At 41.0% G+C, this 25,545-nt stretch overlaps 1 protein-coding gene across 1 annotated transcript in view; it reads left to right on the forward strand.

The window, feature by feature from the left end:
* The window catches only part of epha8 (eph receptor A8), a gene marked incomplete at both ends in the record, with an annotated part of 275,829 nt that overhangs the window by 217,726 nt on the left and 32,558 nt on the right, over positions 1-25,545 (forward strand). The window contains 4 exon segments of the mRNA XM_084315587.1: positions 1,492-1,677; positions 2,687-2,748; positions 5,801-6,010; positions 10,591-10,740. Coding sequence (XP_084171713.1) covers positions 1,492-1,677; positions 2,687-2,748; positions 5,801-6,010; positions 10,591-10,740 — 608 coding nt within the window.

Below are 25,545 nucleotides of genomic sequence, written 5' to 3' on the forward strand. Positions count from 1 at the left end.
GAGGAGAGATGAGAGAGGAGAGAGGAGAGATGAAGGGGATGAGAGAGGAGAGATGAGAGAGGAGAGAAGAGAGAGGAGAGAGGAGAGAGGAGAGAGGAGAGATGAGGATGTGAGAGGAGAGATGAGAGAGGATAGGAGAGATGGGAGAGATGAGAGAGGAGAGATGAGGATGAGAGAGGAGAGATGAGAGAGGAGAGATGAGAATGAGAGAGGAGAGAGGAGAGATGAAGGGGATGAGAGAGGAGAGATGCGAGAGGAGAGAAGAGAGAGGAGAGAGGAGAGAGGAGAGATGAGAGATGAAGGGGATGAGAGATGAGGATGAGAGAGGAGAGAAGAGAGAGGAGAGAGGAGAGATGAGAGAGGAGAGAAGAGAGAGGAGAGATGAGGATGAGAGAGGAGAGAAGAGAGAGGAGAGAGGAGAGATGAGAGAGGAGAGAAGAGAGAGGAGAGAGGAGAGATGAGAGATGAGAGAGGAGAGATGAGAGATGAAGGGGATGAGAGATGAGAGAGGAGAGATGAGAGAGGAGAGGAGAGATGAGAGAGGAGAGGAGAGATGAGAGAGGAGAGATGAGAGAGGAGAGGAGAGAGGAGAGAGGAGAGATGAGAGAGGAGAGGAGAGAGGAGAGATGAGGATGCGAGAGGAGAGATGAGAGGATGAGAGATGAGAGATGAGAGAGGAGAGGAGAGATGAGAGAGGAGAGAGGAAGAGGATGAGAGAGGAGAGATGAGGATGAGATGAGAGGATGAGAGGATGAGAGAGGAGAAATGCTGATGGGAGAGGAAGAGGATGAGAGAGGAGAGATTAGGAGGGTAATGGGGAATAGGAGGTGGAGAGAGGAGGAGAAGAGAGAAGAGATGGACATGAGAAGGAGAATGAGGAGAGATGATGAGGAAGATGAGGAGGAGGAGAGAGGAGAGCCTGTTGGGGAGTTGTTACCATGGTTACCTGGCTGCCTTGCTAGAAGAAAGGTTTTGTGAGAGAATGTCAGTTGGTCTACACCTCAAGTGAGAAATAGTACCTCCACTCCTAATTTTACAAACATTATCTAGAAAAAAAAAGTACATTTGACTCAGAAAAATGCAGCAGCGGTTGCTTACTTGTAGATCACTGCTGATTTCTGACAGATTCTACTAAAGTGAAATATCCCTTTAAAAAGAAATGTCTTTAAATAAAGATAATGTTCCATGTTTTGAGCAAAACCTTGACACAAGCGGAATTGTATTGAGAGGGTGAAAATATATTTTCCCAGTATCCCATTGTAATATAATATAATAGTAACACACTTTATTTATATAGCACCTTTCATAGAAGAATTGCAGCTCAGTTTTTCAATTGATATTCAAAGCAGTAAAAAAAGCAGTTTGCCTAGACTAAACGCCGGCACTTGTTAAGATGTAGATGTACTTGCAGTGTAGACATTCATTGCAGGGGATATATTTATATGTTTGGAGCACTGCACGTGTCTCATCCTATACGCTGTGTGTACGCAGGAGAGTTCGGGGAGGTGTGTTACGGCCGGATGCGCCTCCCAGGCAAGCGGGACATCCCAGTGGCTCTGAAGACCCTGAAGGCGGGATACACCGACAAGCAAAGGCGGGACTTCCTGGCCGAGGCGTCAATCATGGCCCAGTTTGACCACCCCAACGTCATTCGCCTGGAGGGAGTGGTCACACGCAGTAAGCTATACCAATCGATTGCCTCACCCCACATCGGTTCATTAATTCAACTCCGGTTAAGTGAGGTATTGCTGTTAGACTCAATTGAACCCACATTATGAATGGAGAATCGATGAGCCACTTATATCTAATGATGCACTAAGTGCATGTATGTCATTTGGGATGAGGAACGTGTACAAACGTGTCAGAGGGAAGCAAGGGTTGTGATTGGAGGATCAACAAAAGAAGGCGGGGTTTGAGGTAAGTCAATTGTGTGTGGTTGAGCCTAAGCACACGTTCCTCATCCCAAATTATATTCAAGAGAAATCTCACTTAGTGCATCGTTAGATATAAGTGGTTCATTGATTCACCATGCATACGTGGGTTCAATTGAGTCCAACAGCAACCTCGCATAACTCATATTTAAGTGGTTCAGTTTACAAGATCGGTTATTGCTGGAATGATTAAATGAGGACCGTTTAGACTCAACCACTAAATTACAAGTTTATTCCACATAATAGTACATGGTTGAGTCTACATGGCTAACGATCGTACTTTGCATCGTCATGACAGGAGGTTGTGACAGAGCATATTTTGCTCTTTATCAGCAACACCCTGCTTCACTCTCACACTATCTATCTATCTATCTATCTATCTATCTATCTATCTATCTATCTATCTATCTATCTATCTATCTATCTATCTATCTATCTATCTATCTATCTATCTATCTATCTATCTATCTATCTATCTATCTATCTATCTATCTATCTATCTATCTATCTATCTATCTATCTATCTATCTATCTATCTATCTATCTATCTATCTATCTATCTATCTATCTATCTATCTATCTATCTATCTATCTATCTCTCTCTCTCTCTCTCTCTCTCTCTCTCTCTCTCTCTCTCTCTCTCTCTCTCTCTCTCTCTCTCTCTCTCTCTCTGTGTCTCTACAGGTAAACCAGTGATGATTATCACAGAGTACATGTATCTATCTATCTCTCTCTCTCTCTCTGTGTCTCTACAGGTAAACCAGTGATGATTATCACAGAGTACATGGAGAACGGCTCTCTGGATTCCTTCCTCAGGGTTGGTATCATATTAGCCTTAAGATAAGAAGAGCGTTACTTTGTTGTTGTTATTTCACAGCACCGCAAGGGAGAAAAGAAGAGATAAAAGTATAAAATATGAAAGGGCATGAAGAAATAGGATAAATATATACAGTATATACACACAGTGGTGTTGCCAGACCATTTTTAGCGGGGCTCAAGGCTTTGTTTAGCCGCCAAAACACAAAACCCCATCAGTCGACTTTTGCTAAATGTTTAAGCTAGCGCGAAGGTAGTGGTATCATGTGAAACTAGACGAGCAAAGGTACCAGGCACGTCATGCTGGCTTGTCGGGAAGGGGGCTAAACAATGCTCCAAATTGACCCTTGACCTCTCAAATGAGTGAAAATTAGTTATATGGATACCCATGTGTCTCTCTTTTACAGATATGCCCAAGTCATGCTAATCACATGCAGTTGTCTGCATGTAATACAAATGTATTGTTTTCATTTGTAGTGTATTTGACCATTTCTACATACTGTGGTTCCTACACGGTGGTGGAATTGCATAGATTGGATATGACTGGGGAGCTGAGACTTGTGGATCCAATGAACCCAACTGTATTCATGTGTGATGACGTTAGTCACTTTAGTTCCCATATCAATGCAGATATTTTGAAACTTGACCTCACTGTATTAAAATGACCTATTGTGACCTCTAGGATAATCACAACCTCATGAAACTTTACAACCACAAACTACGGTAGAGACCTGTGTCATTCAGAGGTGATATGGCGTGCCCAGGTATATTTAAAATAAAAATGCAATTCTCCAGATGTCAAAAGTTTATACCAAATCACAGCATTAATTTCCCTACGGTGTTGGTGTTGGTGTCTTGGAGGGATATTTTGGAGGGATTTTCTTTACCATGATTTGCACCAAATCTGTGTAAAAAATTGTATCTAGCCAAGAATTGCTGCAACATCTTATTAGACATAATTGGGCATATCAATGGCTATCATTAATGTCCAAAGCCTATATACAATCAGAATTATATTAATTTGAATAGGCAAGAGTCGAAACATGTCTAGTGCAAATTAATAAATTATGAATAAACATATTAATAAAACATAAATTATTAATATTGAGCTTTCCAATGGTGTATAGACCTGTTCGCTGTTTACAAACATAACGTGTTCGAGACAATCAGCAATACCAACTGGGTCATGTGACTAAGTTGCCTCGGACCTGCGCGAGCTGCTGCGCTAAAAGAATACGTTGGGGCTCTATGGAGAAACCATGACACTCCTCTGACTAACAGTTGTTTCAAAACGAAAATGGCTGGATGTAATTTTGCCAAATCAGCATGGCTGTGAATGTGAGTCTTTCACCTTTTACATATCTAGCTTTGGCATGGATTGATTGTTTAGATCGCTAGCATGGCTAACTAATGAAAATAAATTGTAGTCTGCCCCGTTGTTCTGACCAGGATTACATTCCTTTCCGCCCCAGTGACTGAGTCTGACGTTTACGGCGAACAGGTCTATGTGGCACCAACTGATGCCTTTGCCCTTGACCTTGGAAGCACGTTGAAAAAGTATCGGGACTTAAGTGGTTAATGGACTCTTATGGGTGTTATGTTTTGAATAATTTTAGCAAAGAATGTTGCTCACCGTCCACGTTCTCCTGGGAGATGAGCGTTTAGAGGCTGTTTTAAAAAAGAACTCTCCCCGGGGGGTGGCATGCCCCCTGCATAAATCACCTGTATATGGATATGCATATAATATGGATATATATTTCTGGACAAGAAAAAAAAGAATGAAGATATTTCATATCATATCACACTCTCTTACCGCCTCGGCTCCTCTCATCCCCAAGGAAACCCCCCCTATGTTCCCTCCTGTCATCCTTCCCTGTCATCCCTACTCAGTACCACCGTTCAGCTGCGTTTAAAGTGAAGCAGAATATTCTCTGTCCTCACTCCACCACAGTCAGGACAGCTTAAACCTGGCCAATGTCCTGCTGCCAGCTACCGTTGACTAAAAACACACCTCTTGAAACAATATCTGAAATAAAAAAGATTAAAACGAACCTTACTGTCTTTTACTATTATGTACCTTACTACTATGCTACAGTACTATCCGTTTACTACTACCTACAGTATCATGCTAATATGTCTATACTACTATGCATTCAGAGTGTAACACTCAAGATCGACACTATTTGATGAACAATGCCCCTGGCCCTAAGCTGTCAGTGTCCCCTTCCTGCTGACTTGACTTGTATAATTAAGCAATAATACACTCGAAGCCGTGGTATGTCATGATGAATACTGCCACGGCTGTGATGCGCCCGCAGGCCCGGGTGCCATCGGCATCACAGCCGTGGCAATATTCATGACATACCACGGCTTCTTGTGTATTATTGCTTTTATACAGCAGGTTGCACCGTCGGGAAAGATATAGGATGAATACAGAGAATTCTAGTGTCTTTTATATCGATTTCAGTGAACTTGGCGTAGACAAATAGTTCCTAAAGATGTCTCGTTGCTATGGAATTTCAAATGGAGTATCAACAAGCTTGGCAACGCAAACTAATGACGTATTAGTCTAATGCAAGCGAAAGTCGGAGAAAGTCATTGGGGGATCAGCACCTTGGACAGTTCCGGGAGTTTATTTCATTGCGGCTTTTCTCCAGCGCGTCCAGCTCTTCTTTCGTTGGATTGGCTAATGTCTAATAATGCTGTTCTTCTGAATACCGGTAGATGTAGACCCGAAACTTGGTATATTTATGGTGATTTAACCATGAGTATATCATGAATATACTCACTGTTTAAACTTTAGAGCGCTCTCGACCAATCACAATGCGTGGTCAGAACTAACTGTTTGTTGTATAATAATAGTTATAGTTTGTATAGATAGAATATACATTGAGTACTATGTTTACAAAACGAATACAGTCGAGGAGCCGGGAAAAACAAGCATCTCACGTTTTACTGTATTATTATATATGCAATAGAATAATCTGAATCTGAATCTGAAATGTCAATGTCAATGTAAGCCTTTTATGTCTCTCTCTCTCTCTCCCCCTCAGAGGCACGACGGTCAGTTCACCATCATCCAGCTGGTGGGGTTGTTACGTGGCATAGCGGCGGGCATGACCTACCTGGCGGACCTGGGCTACATCCACCGGGACCTGGCGGCCCGGAACATCCTGGTGAACAGCAACCTGGTGTGTAAGGTGTCCGACTTCGGGCTCAGCCGGGTGCTGGAGGACGACCCCGAGGCCGCCTACACCACCAGCGTGAGTTTACACATAGAGGCAAGCAGACGACATACTGGATACACACACTGTAACACCAGGGGTGGAAAGTAACTAAGTATTTTTACTCAAGTACTGTACTCTTAACCTGTTAATTGGGTGACCCTGCTTTTCTTTATCACATGGGTCCACATGAGGGCCCTTGGATGTTAATGTTTTAATTTTAATTAAAAAAAAATTTATCCAAGAGTAAAGACCATGTTTTATACGATTCACCGAAAATAAGAATTTATCGTAGACCGCAAGGAAATGACTAAATCCAGATTCAACCCTGCCATTGGAAAGAGGACCCTTTTCCCTATCCATAGATGTATGATTTGGCCATAATAAGGTCAAGGTCAAGTTCAAGGTCAAATATGAATTTATAATTAAAATCGATTATCATTTATTACTGTATCTACAAATCCTTCTGTTTAAACATCTTCCCTTAAAGGGGAACTATCTTATAAATGGTCTTTTTGAGTGTTTAGCATTGTTTCCTAGCTATGTGAACTTATATTAATATGATCTATGTCTCTAATTCTCATATTGGAGCATTCTTCCAATTCTCCTCTCACAATATTCACCCTCACTGAACTGAGTCATCTGAAAATGTGATGATTTGTGATGTCAGAGAGACACCGCTGCATGATAATGTGGCTGTGTGGCATCAGGCTCATGATGAGCTGCACACAGTGGTTGGAGCCCAGGCTCAAAACGGCTTAAGATCTTGAGGTAGAAAAATGCTGTTTTTGAGGACTTGATTAGAAATACAAAACAAGGAAAAAATAAAAATAAAAAATTACAGAGGTGTTCCATAGACTCACAGGAATTGTGTAAAAGTGCCACAATAGTGAAAGAAATAGTAAAATAGTTCCCCTTTAATTAATTTGCTTAGATTTTGTTTACACTTGATCTCAAGAAGGTGCTGAATGAGCTCAGTGAGCGAGCTCGGTTCCAGCACAATTGTAACATGGTGTTATTCACCGGCACAGATGCAAAAATAAATCATAATTTATATTCTCCTTTTTTTCAATTACAATTTACTCAAGCCTAGTAACAGACACAATATTTCTGAAAAATACATACCCCCAGGTCCCTAGATGTTCCTAGATACCAAGAACATGCAAATTGGCCTTGTAGAAGTGAAGCAATCTTCCATTTACTTAGACATGTACCTTTAGGCGAGATTTCTGAAAATAGGGCTACAGCTTAAGTACCTTCTTCGAGCTACTTGTACGTTATGTGAGTATTTTCATTTTAGGGGACTTTTTACTTTTACTCCACTACATTTCAATGGAAATATTGTACTTTTTACTCCACTACATTTATCTGAACCCATCAGTTACTAGTTACTTTGAAGAAAAGGATTTTGCATAGAAAACATAATTTACAAAATAAAACATTTATGAAGATTATATACTTTCACATTTGAAGCCTTGAGGACGTAATCAGAGCAACATAACTGGACCACACAACACTTTAACATGGCCTTTAATGAGAGCAGCATAACTGGACCACATACCACTTTAACACAACTTATAGAGGTCAATGGATATACAAACGACATGTAGAATGTGTACTTTTACTTGAGATACTTAACCTGTTAAGCCTGCTTTTCTTTATCATACATCGATCAATAGAGACCGTATTAGATCCCCAATTATCATATCATGGGATATCATTGGAAAGCCACACTCATTGGCTACAACCCTCTGCAAAGATTTTCGAGATTGCCAAATGATTGACGGAGCTAGAGCCCCGGGAGTCGGGGTGGTAATGTGTACTTTTGCGTACTTTGGGGCACGCCTCACATATCGGCATGTAACTCGGGAACCGCTGAACGGATTTTGTCACCTGAAAGGGCAATCGACAGGCAACAAATAGGGCTTTAATTCTATCTATATATTGTATTAAAAGAAATGCACACCCGAGCCACTAGAGAATCGTCCACATGTGCGCCCTTGGATGTTAAGAGGTCAATGTTTTTAAATATTTTTTTCGAATATGCGAATTATCGTAAAAACCGCAAGAAATGACTAAATCCAGATTCAACCCTGCCATTGGAAAGAGGAGCATTTTCCCTATCCATAGATGTATGATTTCAATAAGGTGGTGAATGAGCTCAGTGAGCATTTTCTCCTACCCGTATCAATTTTTGATCATCATCATCATCATCAAAATCATAAAGCATAAATAATCATAATTAATTTATTCATTACAATTGAATAATTACTAGTAACAGACACAATATTTCTGACACTGGAAATACATACCCCCAGGTCCCTAGATGTTCCTAGATACCAAGAACATGCAAATTGACTTTGCAGAAGTGGAGCAATCTTCCATTTACTTAGGCATGTACCTTTAGGCGAAAACGGTCTACAGATGAACAGGTTAAGTACATTCAATAGCAAATACTTCTGTACTTCTACTTAAGTAGAATTTGAATGGAGTACTCATTTATCTGAGTATTTCTACTTTTAAGTAAGTAAAGGAACTGTGTACTTCCACCACTGTGTAACACACACACACACACACACACACACACTGTAACACACACACTGTAACACACACACAGGTTCAGGTTACCTTGAAGTGCCCACCACTTCATCTGAATTTAAATGGTTAATTCTGTTGTGTCATTTTGTCTATTTAGAGCTGCCCCCAAATATTTATTTTCCTTTTTCATTAGATTAGATTGGATTAGATAGATTAGATTAGATTAGATTAGATTACATTAGATTAGATTAGATTAGATTAGATTAGATTAGATTAGGCAAGATTCAAATCTATTGTCATTATACAGCACAAGTACAGTACAAGTAAAATAAGTTTGGCATCCAACCAGAGTGCAAATGTAACAGTAAAGTGCAATAGTAATATACAATGTACAGGTGATTAAACTGGGTATAAAATATATAAATTAGTACTAATGAGTATAATGCTAATCACACATACACACATTATATACACACACACATACACATATACTGTACAGTGCTTGGATTGAATCACACACCATATGAGTGTGTCCATATAGCTGCTCAGCGGTGACAGGCTCGACCACAGTGAGAAAAACATCTCTGCTGCAAACAAAACATAAATAACCCCGATATCCTTTCAACAGCACAAGAGCCATAGACACAATTAAGATAAAACATCCAAACGGTTTTAGTGCTATAGCCTATAAAACGGGGATGACCGAGACACCAAATGTTAAATTACCCCCCCAAGGCAGGACATGGTGGCGTATAGTTTGTGGAGGTTATGGTGAAAGATGGTCCACCCACGGTGGTGGAATGAACTTCCCACCACAGTCAGGACAGACAAAACCCGCCCAATTTTCCGCCGTCGACTAAAAACACACATCTTCAATCAATATCTGAAATAAAATACCAACCTTTTCGTACCGCCTTCGACTATTATGCACTTTGCTACTGTGGTGGAAAATAGCCGAAGCTAATAACTAACTCAGTCCAAAGAGACCTGGTTAATACGATTTATTAACTCAATCAATACAAAATAGTAAGAGTCAGGCTGGATGACTCTCAACGAGGTGTTTAGCTAAGAGACACCACGGGAAGAGAGACCCGTCACCGAATCTTGAAACATCTTTATACAAAACTGGAAAGGGTGGGGGTCACAAGAATACACGACTTATAGGGGTGTCGTGACATTTTGGGGACATAATATGGAAATGGGGGGAACGGGGGGTAGGAAGGAAAGATGGGTAGAGGGGGAGATCATCAAAGAGATGGGCGAAGGGAGTCTTCTTAACTCCCACATTACTAAGGAATCGACCGTGCCTATATTACTACCTACTATGCTAATTATGTCTTTACTACTATGCACTCAAGACTGTAGCACTCAAGTTCGACACTGTTTGACCAACATTGTTACTTAGCTGCCAGAGTTGTGCCCTTCCTGCTGACTTGTTGTACAGAACTTGTACTGTAAGTCGCTTTGGATAAAAGCGTCAGCTAAATGACTACATGTAAATATAAACTTCATGCACTCACTGGTACAGTTTTAACTAGTGCTGTCAGGCGATTAAAAAAAATTATCAAATAGATTACAGGATTTTCTAATTAATTAATCTAATTAATCCCATTTTAATCGCATAACCATTTTAGGCCTGATATTCTATAATCATATTTCAAATGGCATGTGTCCAGGATGGCAGAATTCAGTACTGTATCTACAAAACCTTCTGTTTAATCATCTTCCATTTATTCATTTGCTTAGATTTTTCAGGTCTGGTCAATTTGAGCATGGTGTTATTCACAGTCAAAGATACTTTCTTTTTTATTGATATTCTCATTTGGTTCATTACAATTTACTCAAGCCTAGTAACAGACACAGTATTTCGGACACTGGGAATACATTCCCTGAGATCCATAGATGTCCCTAGAATCAGATACCAAGAACATGCAAATGGACCATATTAAAAAAAAGTCTGTAAATGTGTATTCTACGTTCTTATGGAATGAATGAGATAAAAAAATATTTAAATAAAAGAAATTAAAAAAGAAATAAACTGACAGCCCTAGTTTTAACACCGTGCTCCATCCTCCTCCCAGGGTGGTAAGATCCCCATCCGTTGGACCGCCCCGGAGGCCATCGCCTACAGGAAGTTCTCCTCCTCCAGCGACGTGTGGAGCTACGGTGTGGTCATGTGGGAAGTGATGTCATACGGAGAGCGGCCATACTGGAACCTCACCAACAGAGATGTGAGCGTCTGCAGCAAAACAACACATTCATCAATTTCATATAGACCATATATATATATATATTAGGGCTGTCAAAGTTATCATCAATAATAAAAATAAAAATCTATATATTTTTGTATGTAATATTGTACACACATTCAGTCATAGCAGTTCACATATATATTCTTTTTTTAATTTTGATGACAGACTTCTGCAGACAAAGATTTCTGAATACATTTTATTACTGATGTGCATTTCTTGTACTGTATGTACAGTATATGTATGTGTCTCTCCCCCAATATGCCCAGACAATGAAAATAACCTCTCACACATGGTACTGTGTGAGAGGGGGAGAGAGATAGTTCAAGTTCAAGTTTCTTTATTAGTTGTCATACAAAAATACAGAATACTTTTATATGAAATGCTTCTTTCTGTTTTGCTCCTGAGAGTGTGCTAGATAAAAATAGATAAGTATAAAATAAGTATAATATAGAAGTCAAAAGTACGTAAACAAAAGTGTTCAATATACATATATACAATATACAATGCCGAGTAGAAAAAGTAACTGAGTTACTATACAATATACAGTACAATGCAAAAATGGGATGAGGTACAACTTAGGGTAAGGTGCAATGAGGTATGAGTTGTAGTACAAATCTCTTTACCAATAAATATAAAGTGTGTTAAAGTGTCTAAAGTGTGTAGAGTGGGTGCTGCAGTGAGTTGTTTATTTAAAGTGAGTGTGTGCGTGTGGATGTGTGTGCTGTGAGTGTATTTGATGGTTTGATGGATTGTCATTGAGCATTCTGATGGCCTGGGGATAGAAGCTCCTTCTGAGTCTCTCTGTGCTTGCCATGAGACTCCGGTATCGCTTGCCTGACCGCAGCAGTTCAAATAGGCAGTTGTTTGGGTGGCTGGAGTCTTTGATTATTCTCTTAGCCTTACCCATGCAACGCTTGTTGTAAATGTCTTGGAGAGTGGGAAGCCCACCTCCAATTGTGCATTCGGCTAAACGATAACTTCAGTTGTACTGTACAAAAGTACATTTGACTGTAAAAGGTTGGCAAGAAATTAACATTGGACTCCATTCAGTTGGATTTGTGACACTGTTTTGATTCCATATAGTAGAAGTGGATGTTTTTGTGACCCTTTATTTTTCCCCATGTGAGGTTGGACACAATTACATTGTGTGGTTTGGTTTAGATGCAAGGGATCCAGGGAATGATCGTTGAGTAATGGAACATTTAGTTTACCAATGTACCTGTTGTACAATGTGTTGGTTGTTGTGATGCATTGAGGTCCATCGTTTGGTTTTAATGCTTTAAACAAACAGGGGATGTTTTAGTGAACCTTTATACGAGTAAAGTTGGACACTACATTGTGTGAGTACTCATTATTTCAAGAAATCTTGCCAAGCCAAATTAGTTTTCTGCACTGGTAGATTATTGTACTTGTTTCAAGGACACATTTACTTAAAACTAGTTTTTATTGCTTATTTTTGTCAGACCATTTTCAACCGAGTTCTCTCTCCTGATTAAAGTGGGAACGGGAACATTTATTTTGTGTTTACTGCAGAGTGGAGGGACTGGGAGACCCATGTTACTGACCAAACACTTCTGTCTCAGTGATGGCTGTCTGAGTGTAGAGCTATTATTTGAAGATGTAGACCACTTATTGTAACAAACAAAAGAATACCACTTACAGCACTTTTAAGGAAAGGACAAGTGATTTGGCCGGTACATATTTTATTCAATGACCTGCATGCACTCACTTTGCAAAATCTGCACATCCATAAATTGCATGCTTCTGATTGGGTGAACCACGGGTTAATCTAATGAGCTATCATCCAGGCTAAGTGAGAGCAGAGCTCCAGCTCCATGATGCTGTTGCACACAGAGACCTGTGTAACGGAGGTACCATGTGTCTATCCACAGTCACGATGGACTGTGTATAGTGAAATGGCTGTGGACGTTAAGCGGTACTGCAAGTAAACTCACTCCCCAGAGGCATCCAGACCGCTTGTATCCTTTCGGCAAGCAACAAGCCCTTCCGCGTTGCTCTGATTCGCCTAGCGCACGCATGAGCCGTGACAAGCTCCTCAGCCAGGCAGGAATACTAGGCTCCGCTTAACGCAATTTATACAAATGGAAGTATTGATTTCGCCGTAACGAATCATTAAAAAAATATACCGTTAACTGGAATATGTTGTTTCTTTACAAATATGTTGGATTATGTAATTGGTTTGTCATGACAAACCAATAAAAAATCGTGAATTAACATGCATCATTGTTTACAATGAACGGTGGGGCTAATCGAAAGGACTGGACATGGACATGGACAAGTTAAACTAACCTAAAGTTAGTTGTTCACCAACAATCTACAGACACAAACAAACACAGAACCGGACTGTTATATTAAATTAATTGATTGCTGTTTACACTTTCTCTGCCAAGGACGCCTAAACTCGTCATTCCCCGCCATGCTAATTCTGCCAATGACGCCGTAACACATCATTGAGATCAATATTTCAAAAATCTGTGATCGCAATCATATTTCTCCCCCGGAGACTTGAGATCTACTGTTGATCCCCTTTCAACTCTCCAACGGTTCAAGAGCGCCATCTGGTGGCCGATCGGCGGATCGCCCAAACCTGAAACCGGAAACGGAAGCTGGTGCTCATTCCAATTCGGTCCGATCACTCCCGGGACTCGAGCTAGACACAATGGATAGCAATCCGTTACCAATAACTCGATAAACAACATGATTTGGACGTATATACTATTATACAACCTGGAGATGGATCGCATATTTCAACATCCCATAATAGGAATATTTTTGCTCCACGCTCATCGCCCAACGCTACGAGGAAGTTACGGTGAGTTTCAGCGTTTTTTTTTAACGTGTTCGATACAAACTGCTCTAATGATCATATCACCCACACTAGATTAATCATCTAACGTTGGCCACGGAATTATAAACGACCCCCCCCCCCCCCATCCGGTCAACATCAGATGATAAGTAGTAACTTCTAGAAGCACGTCCATTTGAAATTTTTTATCTTGCGCCGATCGCTATAAAACTGTATCTGATCATCAATATAATGCATTTAGGGCTATAAATCACGTTCTGCAGAAAGCTGCAGAAAACGATAAAAAAATACTTATACTTTAGACCGTATTTTAGTATGAATATGTGAATGAAAAAGTATAACGGTGCTACACCCTGAACAATAGATACTTGATGTTGAATGGGCCATAGTAATGTCAATTTAGCAATACAATTTAAAAAGTTATAGCCCTGCAAAGAAGGGGAACTTCTCCATAGACAAATAGAGCTGGCAGAGGATGGTATAATAATGTACATAAGCCTGGCGAAGAAAGTGTTAACGCGTCCGTGTCCAGTCCTTTCGATTAGCCCCACCGTTCATTGTAAACAATGATGCATGTAGTTACTGTGTGTTGTTGTAGCCACCGGTTAATTCGCGATTTTTTATTGGTTTGACATGACAAACCAATTACATAATCCAACATATGTGTAAAGAAACAACATATTCCAGTTAACGGTATATTTTTTTAATGATTCGTTACGGCGAAATCAATACTTCCATTTGTATAAATTGCATTAAGCGGAGTTTAGTATTCCTGCCTGGCTGAGGGGCTTGTCGCGTGCGCTCGGCCAATCAGAGCAACGCCGAAGGGCTTGTTGCTTGCCGAAAGGATACAAGCATCCAGACCTATTACTAAGAGGTCTTGGTATAGCGGTCGGCGATGTTGCCCGTGGCGCGGGAGACCGGGGTTCAACTCCCACTCAGGGCATGTCAAATGAGACCGGTTACAGTGGTGCCCAGTGACCCGGATGCCCTGGGTGGAGTGAGTTTAGGGGCGTGAGTGTAACGGAGGAACCGCGTGTCTATCCATAGTCACGATGGACAGTGTAGTGAAGTGGCTGTGGACGTTAAGCGGTACTGCAAGTAAACTCACTCCCCAGAGGCATCCAGACCCATTACTAAGAAGTGAATTCACCTCTTGCTATAGTGGTCTGTGATGCCGCCCGCGGCGTGGGAGACCGGGGTTCAACTCCCACTCGGGGCATGTCAAATAAGACTGGTTACACCTGCTTAACCCTTTCACTACCAAAGGGTTAACCCTTTCACTGTGACAATACAGAATGTTAACCCTTTCACTACCATATAACAAAGGGTTAACCATTTCACAACCACACTACAGAAGGTTAACCCTTTCACTGCCACACTACAGACGGTAGTAGTGAAAGGTTAACCTTCTGTAGTGTGGTAGTGAAAGGTTAACCTTCTGTAGTGTTCTAGGTAGTGAAAAGGGTTAAACACAAACATGAAGTGCCATCGGCTACATAAAACAATGTATTTAGTCTTTATTGAACACATTGAAAATGACGGGACACCTAGTTCGATTCTATACGCTATGTTGACAGAATCAATCATCACTCACTGCCCAGAGCGTTTCCATTAGCTTTATAGCAAGCGATCCCAGCGGGCGGTAAATACAGTTACAAGTCATTTCACCGGTGAAACTGATCTTGGCTTTCATTCAGTAGGCTACCTGCTGTTTTTCATTCGGGTAACAATCATTTTTTAAGATGCATGGGGGAGAGAGCAGATATGAGTGGGTAGAACGGTGCTTCACGAGGGCTTAATGCGAGACAAACTATTCTAGCGCAACTCTCTACACACTTAATTCCAACTTGATTCAACATTTCTGGATGTGACGGTCGGTGACCACAGGGTCATATACTGCGCTAAGTCTCCTACTTTATTATTAGATGCATGCAGTATATAGAATAATAGAATAGAAGTACTTTATTGATCCCGAGGGAAATTCTGCTTAGTTTATAGTTGGACGTGAATCTATCATCTGTGTACTTGATGACTGACTTACTGACTTAAACCCTTTTGCTCTTTGGGGAGCATAGGTCATTCATGAACTCTCTCCAGCTGGTTCGGTGTTGGGCGATTTTCTCTGCTTCCTTCCATGATGTTCTTTCTTCCTTGAGATCCGCCTCGACAGACCTTCTCCAGCTGTTTCTGGGTCTTCCTGGCTTTCTCTTCCCCTGTGGGCTCCAGGTTAAGGCCTGCCTGGTTGTGTTGGAGGATAGTTTTCTCAGGGTGTATCCAATCCAGCTCCATTTCCTGTGTTTGATTATGGTTTCAAGTGGTTCTTGTTGAGTGGTTTGACAGAGCTGCATGAATTCGGCACTTGTGATGTGTCTCCAAGATGGCTGCTGATTGAAGTGCTGAGCTGCACTCCGTGCCAAACTTCCCTCTAATGCCATTCGATCGCGGACGTTAATAGCGTTATAAATATGGAATAAAACAATAACAACTTGCCACGGCTATATACGTGGCTCTGGTCCACAACGCATGGCACCGAAACCCGTATATATACGTGGACGGTCCACATGCTTTGATCAGAGATAAACTTAACTTTTTCCAACCTGTTAACGAGACGGTAGAGGGACTGGAAGCCTATATTGACGCGTTTTATAAAAAAAACGCTATGGCGGACACCAAACCCGATACCAAACGTGATACCAAACGCACCCAAAGTGAGCTGGGCTCGAGTGATACGGATGACCCAACCAGTGACATCCGTGAGTCTTTAACATCTATTCAACATCAACTCCAGAAGCTTGATCTACTCGAACAGCTGACAAACAATGTCAAAGAGTTAAAAGCTTCTGTGGAGTACAACAACTCACTCATCGAGGTGCTAAAGGCAGACAATGCCTCACTCAGGATCGACGTAAACAAACTACAACGTCTGACGGGTAATCTCCAAAAAGAAAATTTCAACATGGCTAATAACATTCTTGACCTACAATGTAGAAGCATGAGAGACAACATAATAATTCACGGACTTCCTGAAACTAAAAATGAAACTCACCAGAAATCCGAGGAACTTTTTAGGTTATTCCTGTCAGATAACCTGAAAATGAAGTCGGATGAAACCGAAGCTATCCGCTTTTCCAGAGTCCATCGCCTGGGGAAAGCCAAAGTCGACCAGCAGAGGCCCCGTCCCATCGTGGCCAAAGTCATCGATTCAAAGATGAAATCTGCTATTATGCTATTATGAAAGGATCCAAATATTCCATCAGTGACCAGTTCCCGGCAGAGATCATGAGTAGACGCAGGCTGCTCTACCCGGTCATGGCAGATGCAAGGAAAAACAAACGGAATGCTTGTATGTTCATGGATACACTTTATATTGATGGAACTATGTACAGGAATCCCCGTATTACATACTGGCTGAGTGGAGGCGACGAAAACATCTTTCATGACGCTCAGGAGGAGCTACTGACTCCAAGTATCCAGCGTGCTTCCCGAGCTGCTGTAAACAATGGCGCTTGAAGATGACGTCATCATCACCAAGGCGTCCTCGTTGCTATGACTACCCGGGACCATGACTGAATACACGTAGGACACTGCATGCAGAACGCTGCAGATGCAAGTCTTACCTTGCATACTTCCTTTCTTTTCATTTATTTCTTGTGCTTTTCTTCTCAGTTTCATATCCATTCCATTTGTTTGTTTTTTCCAATTCATTTATTTAATTTTTCCTTCTTGTCTCTCCACCCTCTCTTTCAGGTCAATGTATCTCTCTCTCTCTCTCTCTCTCTCTCTCTCTCTCTCTCTCTCTCTCTCTCTCTCTCTCTCTCTCTCTCTCTCTCTCTCTCATATATATATATTTTCGCATATGTATATATTTCCCCTCATCTTTGGCTAGGGAAATGCGGTTAACGTTGGGCTACTCACCCAAACCCTTGGGCTAATGAGTTTGAATGGAGTGGCCTTGGGTTATTGTTATTTTTGTTCTCTGTTTTTGTCTTTCCGTCACCTTTTCCTTTTGTCATATGCGTTTGTTTATGTTCTTTGTCTGCTCTCTCGTCTTGTCTGTGTTTTTGTTGTCTGTCTGTGTTTTTGTTTGTATGTTCCGCTTGCTGCTATCACTCTCTACCTGCATCTCCTTACACAACTCCATTGATCTATCATTTTCAAAGGTACAATTGAAATAGAAACAGTCAGGGGACTAAAGGTTGTTCACATTAATATCAGGAGCATTAGATATAAAATTAATTACCTTGGCTTAGATCATGGGTTACTCTCTACAAACCTAATATCATCACTATCTCTGAAACATGGTTATATGAGTTAATTTCTGATGCGAGTATGAAAATTGACAACTTCGTGCTTTATCGAGCGGACAGGGATTCTAAAGGAGGTGGGCTGGCCACATACGTAGATTCTAATCTAGTTTCTGAACGTCTATCTCCTGCCATAGAGCCGGTTCATTTTGAAAGCCTTTTTATTAATATTAAGTTTCACGAAAACAAACATTTAACAATTGGCAACATATACAGGCCACCATCAGCTCCGGCTGAGTCTACTAAATGCATCCTATCAACCATTAATTCTTTTGATAAACAAAATGAAATGATCATATTGGGAGATTTTAATAAAAATTGGCCTGGTCATTCCTGCACCAATGACAGAAACGTATTTAGGAGTGTAAATCTTACCCAGCTAATTAAGGAACCCACTAGAGTGGACAACCGGTCCTCATCTCTCTTGGACTGGATACTCGTCACTAATCCTGGGCGGATCATTAAATCTGGTGTTATGTCGATTGTTTTAGTGACCATTCTGTTATTTTTTGTGTTTGGAAAATTTAAATCCCAAGCTCTCCACCAAAATACATAACGCTGAGACAAAGTAAAAACATTAACGTGGATCATTTTATTCAAGACCTAATTGGTATAAATTGGAACAGATTTCAGCTAATTCCCTCTGTTGCATGGGATTTGTTCCACTCTGAAGTTACTAAAGTAATTGATGTTCATGCCCCCATCAAAACAATTAGAGTGAAAGGTAGACATTTACCGTTGATCAGCTCACATCTTATCCATCTATTTAAAGAAAGGGACAAAGCCTGGGCGAAATACCGAACAACTAAAGACTCTGTGGATTGGGAACATTATAGATATCTGAGGAATTCATCAAAAACTCAAACAAGGAATGCAAAATCCAATTACTACAAAAATAGTTTTAGCCATGATTTTCATAATCCCAAACAGTTTTGGAACAAACTGAACACTTTTCTCAATAAAACTGACAAAAAAACTATAAGGCAGATACAAATCAATAATGACATTATTTCTGATCCTCTACTCATATCCCAAGCATTCAATAAACACTTCTCCTCTATCTGTAGTTCCCAATGCACAGACTCCTACTGTACAGTATGTTACAACTGGTTCCCCTAACTTAAGTGCTCATAATGGTTCGTTTTCTTTTAAGAAAATTCTGCCTACTGATGTTTACTATGCAATATGTGAACTGAAAGAGAGTTGTGGTGCTGGTCCTGATGGTCTTGAAGCCAAATTTATCAAACTTGCTGCTCACATATTAATGTATCCCCTTGCAGATTTGTTCAACTTATCTTTGTCTACCTCCTCATTCCCATCGATATGGAAATGTGCAAGAGTTACCCCCATTTTAGAGCTGGAGATCCATCAGATTTAAATAATTATAGACCTATTTCCATTATATGCACTATTGTGAAAATCTTTGAAAAACGTATTTTCAAACAATTATCAAAATACATTAACCTTTTATCCCCCTTCCAATCAGGATTCAGACCTCATTACTCATTACAACCACAGCTACATTAAAATTCACCAGTGATGTGCTTTTGTCCTTTGACAAAGGCCATCTTACTGGTGCAATATTCATTGATCTTTCCAAAGCGTTCGATATGGTTGATCACTACCTCCTCCTTGACAAACTGTACTCTATTAGTTTACACCGAAATGCCCTACTATGGTTTAGTGCTTATCTTCACAACAGGCGCCAGTGTGTTGTACTTCAAGGCTCTCAGTCAGAGTTTCTAACTGTTGAGAAAGGTGTTCCTCAGGGTTCCATATTGGGGCCACTTCTCTTCTCTATATTTATTAACCCATTCTCTGCCGGAGCTTATATCCATCCTTGTAGCCTCTCTGCCAGCACTATTTGTCTATGGAGATGTTCATCTTCTTTGCCGGGCTATAACTTTTTAAATTGTATTGCTAAATTGACATTACTATGGCCCAGTCAACATCAATTATCGTTCAGGATGTAGGAACGTTTTACTTTTTCATTCACACATTCATACTAAAATACCATCCAGAGTATAAATATGTTTTTATCGTTTTCTGCTGTATTTCATAGAACGTATATAGATATAGCCATAAATGCATATATTAGATGATCAAATGCAGTTTGATACCGATCAACGTTATATTAAAATGGATTCATGTAGTATGGGCGATATATAGATCAGAGCAGTTTGTATGGATAATAATAATCAAAAACGCTGAAACTGACGGCAGCTTCCTCTTACCGTTGGGCGATCACACTGGCGCAAACAGATCCCAGTTATGTGATGTTGATCTAGGTCAGGGGTTCCCAACCTTTTTTCCCCCAGGGACCCCCAAACATCTCTGTTGAAATTCCTTGACCCCCCTCCTAATAAAATACCATAAAATACTTTTTTTTGTCATTTTAATAACAAACTGCTTATACACAGGCATATGCATCATAATTAGACCCACTATGCTTCTTTGACTTGTGCCTTCAATCAACAAATCTCATCTTGCACCATATGTATTTCAAAATGTTGGCCAATATTCAAATCCTGTATTCATCCTCTCAAATCAGGCCCAAATGGTGAACAGTTTGCATTTATGTTGAATGAAGTAAGAATCCACTGCAGTAAAAATATCCTCACCTCGAGTGGTGGTAGTAAGGTTGACTGACATGAGAATGTCCTGCTTCAGATCCTCATTTTCAATATACTGCACATAAACGATGAGCACAGCCTCGTCTGCGACAGTTGTAGTTTCATCAAGTTGTATGGCAAATGGACCCTTTCTAAGCTTTTCTGACAGCTGCTGCTCGCAATCACTTGACATCTTATCAATTCGGTCTTTCACTACATTGTTCGAGAGTGGTACTGATTTTAGTTTATCCGCCACCTGTGGGCCGCACAGTTTCTAAACCATTTTGATGCAGGCTGGTTTGATGAGCTGCTCGCCAATATTGTGCGGTTTCTTTGCTTTTGCAATTAAAAGCGAACACTCAAAGGAGGCTTCGGTAGCCTTCTGTAAATCTCTGCCACCCCTGCTCCACGCTACTCTAACATCAACGGGCTTGTTCGCCTTGAGAGACTGTTCTTTCCTCCGAAAAAAGTCCGGATCCTTCCCAACAATTTCTGGGTGCTTAGACGCCTGATGTCTCTTCAGCTTGCTGGGCTTCAGGCTCGAGTTTGCCAACTTTTCTCCACAAATCACACACTCAGGTCGTTTGTCTGGTCCCTCAGTGAAGCCCATGGTGATGTAATTTTCGCGATTGCTGTAGGTCCTAACTTTTTTTGCAGATGAGCTGCCGTCATCTCCTTTTCGTTTGTCACACATTTTCGCCTCTGGCGGCTGACTGCAGACAAGCCGAGAAAGTTAACTAGCGTGCTAGGCTAGCTACGGAAAGTGATACAGTCAACTGATTCGCGTTTTAGCGGCTACCCGGTAGCCTACTGTTAACGTTCAAAAATCATGTCTAGATGTTTATTTATTTATCTTTATTTTTTATTGTAGTGGAGAGACTATTCATGCTTCTGATGATAAAAATATGCTAATTAAATATTTCTCTGAAAGAAAAGAAAAATTAAAAAAAAAAAAAAATTAAAAAAAGGACCTCAAATCATCTGTGGTCTGGCAGACCCCCTGCGCCCCCTGGCGGACCCCCTGCGCCCCCTGGCGGACCCCCAGGGGGTCCGCGGACCCCAGGTTGGGAATCACTGATCTAGGTGATCCAGTTCCGGTCTGTATAATACTAATATACGTCCAATCATGTTGTTTATTGAGTTATGGCAACGGATCGATATCCACGATGTCTGGATAGAGTCCCACGAGCGATAGCGAGTGGCCGGACGGAATAGGGGACCGACCAAGCACTTCCGGCCACTTCCGGTTTTGGCAACTCGCCGATCGGCCACCAGGTGGCGGTATTGAAGCGTTGCAGAGTTGAGCGGAGTCCTACAACACCAGCCAAGACTCCGTGGGTGAAATGTGAATACCATGACGAAAATATGAAATATTGATCTCAAAGTCGCCTTTAGGCGTCATTGGCAGATTACGCATGGCGGAGAATGACGTGTAAACACGTCATCGGCGGAGAATGGGTTAATGATCTGCCAGATATTTGTTCCCACTGTCAAGTCCAGCTCTATGCTGATGATACCGTTATTTATGTCTCTGATAAAAACATTAATCAAATTCAACATTTTCTACTTCAATCTGGTCCAAAAATGGCTTAAAAACAACAAACTATTACTGAATAAGAGGAAGTCTTGTAGCATGCTGCTTGGCCACTCACGTAGTGGTGCAAGTTCCATTGACCTACAGATCAATTTTGAAGACGGCTCCTATTTTGAAAAAGTGGATTCATTTAAATACCTCGGTATCACGATCGATCCAGAACTCTCATTCAAACTTCACATTGAACTTACCATTAAAAAAACATATGGCAGCTTGTGCTCACTTTATCCCTCAATCAACTGTTTCTCATTTGAAGTGAGAAAAAGAATAATCTCCCAAGTACTACTTCCCATTGTAGAGTATGCTGATATTGTATATCTGAACACCACAGACACTAATCTCAAACCTCTCAATGTATTATATAACTCCCTATGTAGATTTGTGCTGAGGTGTCCATACAGAACACACCACTGCTCTCTGTATAGTTCACTTGATTGGCTGCAGCCTAAGGCAAGAAGGCAACTTCACTGGTACCTATTCCTTTTTAAATGTGTTCACTTTAACTGTCCTTCTTACTTGAAACAGTCTCTGGAACCATATACTGTACATCACCATACTCGCTTAGACATTCACAACATCCCTATTTTACTGTTCCCAGAAGAATATTTTCTGAAGCTGGACGAAGGTCATTCCATTACAAAGCTCCATCTGACTGGAACAACCTTCCTCTTTCTCTCAGATCTGTTACCTCTCTTGGCTGCTTCAAGACTTCACTGTATTCACATCTTGAAACTACCTGTTCATGCTTTTAACACTGCTTGTGTATACGTCTATTTCTGACTTTGAGATAGGTCATTGTATTGTATACTTGACTTCTTTGTTTAAAATGAGTTGGTGAATGGGGGTGTGGGTGGGAGAGGGTGAGCAAGCGACAGTAACTGTATCTGTACATGTGTGTATTGTGTATTGTGTACTTGTACTGTATGTAATGTTTTACGTTTGTGCATAGGACCCCCTCTAAAATGAGATGCTGCATCTCAAGGGGCTATCCTTTCAATAAATTATGACCAAATTCTGTTCGTTTCTGATGGTGTTTGGCCAGTAGATTCCCAGGATGTGTGGTAAGCATCTGTTTATGAAGGTTTGCAGTTTGTTTGAGGTTGCTTTTGTGGTTCTCCATGTTTCTGCTCCGTATAATAGAACTGATTTGACATTGGTGTTGAAGATGCGGAGTTTGGTCTTTGTGGAGATGTGGTTTGACTTCCATATTTGCTTCAGTATTAAAAATGCTATGTTCTTGCTTTGATATCATTGTGGTTCATCTTCATCTCCTTTGTTTTTCCTTTATTCATGTGTAGTCCTGTGGTCGCTGCAATTGTGGCAAGTTTTGTGAGTTTGGTCTGCATATGTGTTTGTGTGAGTGAGAGGAGGACTATGTCGTCGGCAAAGTCCAAATCCTCTAATTCCGAATCCTTGATGGTTACTGTAATGATTTCATAAAAAGATAAATGACGAATTACTAGACTAAATACCATACTGTTTAATACTATGTGATTCATCTTAGTATTGGTGATTCCATAGTATTCCAGTAGTAACTGGTGCTAATTACAGTCATTTACAAAACCATCCTTGGTCTGACCCCTCCTTATTTGATACACCTGTTAAAATCGTAATCCACTCCCTGTAACACCAGAGCTGCTCACCATATATCGCTAGAGATGCTTCCTGTGTTAACACTTCCTTTGGTCAAACCTGCTTCTAATTTGCTGCTCCCAGCAGTTGGAACGAGAGGCAAAAGACTAATAGATCCCCCTCACTAAATTGTAAGGACTCTATCATAGAGTTGTTTACACACACACCTGCAACTGTCACCAGACCTTTTAACTGTACTGTGTCTGTTCTGCTTCATGTAACCTTGTAATTTTATTTGGTTGTTTGTTTGATGTGTGTTTTAATGATTCCCCTTACCTCTGTGATGTATGTATTGTCTGTCTCTTTTTTATTTTATTTCATAAAAAAATGTCCCTGTTACTTTTCGAGAGGCCCTTTGGTTCTGAATTTACCTGTCTGGTTAAATAAAGGTTAAATGAAAAAAGATAACAGGATAACAGAACATGAGGTGAGGAGGACCTTTAAGAAAGTGAATATCAGGAAGGCAGCAGGACCGGACGGTATCCCCCGGCCACGTCCTAAAAGTCTGTGCCGACCAACTGGCCCCGGTATTCACTGACATATTTAACCTGTCCTTGGAACAGGCTGTCATCCCCACCTATCTGAAGAAGTCCACCATTATCCCTGTACCCAAAAAATCCAAGCCTGTTTGCCTAAACGACTACCGCCCTGTATCTCTCACCTCCATAGCCATGAAGTGCTTTGAGAAGCTAGTGAAGGGCTACATCTGTTCCTCCCTCCCCATCAACCTGGACCCCCTGCAATTTGCATACCGCCCCAACAGGTCCACGGAGGACGCCATAGCAGCCTCTCCCTGAACAGCCTCTCCCTGAACGTCAGCAAAACAAAGGAGATGATTGTGGACTTTAGGAGGTCGGGGGTCAGGGACTACAGCCCCCTCAGCATCGACGAAGCACCTGTTGAGAGAGTGAACAGTTTTAAGTACCTCGGAGTCCACATATCCGAGGACTTGACATGGACCACACACATTGACAGTGTTATCAAGAAGGCACAACAACACCTCTACTTCCTTAGGCGCCTAAGGAAGTTCAAAGTTAGTCAGAAGATCCTCAAGAACTTCTACTCATGCATGAGAGCATCCTGACTGGCAATATCACCTCCTGGTTTGGGAATAGCACTGCACAAGACCGTAGCAGACTACAGAGAGTGGCCCGTTCAGCCGAACGCACAATTGGAGGGGGGCTTCCCACTCTCCAAGACATTTACAACAAGCGCTGTATGGTTAAGGCTAAGATAATAATCAAAAACCCCAGCCACCCAAACAACTGCCTCTTTGAACTGCTGCGGTCAGGCAAGCGATACCGGAGTCTCATGGCCAGTACAGAGAGAGACTCAGAAGGAGCTTCTATCCCCAGGCCATCAGGATGCTCAATGAACAATAACAGAACATCAAATACACCCACAACACACACATCCACACGCACACACTCACTTTAAATAAACAACACACTGTAGCACCCACTTTACCCACTTTAGACACTAACACACACTTTATATTAATTGACATCAATCCCATGCACCTCATTGCACCTCACCACCACAAGCTAAGCTATACCTCACCATTCTACACTGTACTGTATAGTAGCTGGCTGTATAGACTGTACAGAAGTATATACTGTATATATGTATATTGAACATTTTTGTTTTGTTTACATTTGTTTACGTACTTGACTTTCTATTTTATACTTATTATACTATTTTACACTATCTTGTTATTTTATCTAGCACACTCTCAGGAGCAAAACCAAAAGAAGCATTTCATGCAAAGGTATTCTGTATTTCTGTGTGACAACTAATAAAGAAACTTGAAGA

The sequence above is a fragment of the Notolepis coatsorum genome (assembly GCF_963971535.1).
Source record: "Notolepis coatsorum genome assembly, chromosome: 6".
In the NCBI taxonomy this organism is placed as follows: domain Eukaryota; kingdom Metazoa; phylum Chordata; class Actinopteri; order Aulopiformes; family Paralepididae; genus Notolepis; species Notolepis coatsorum.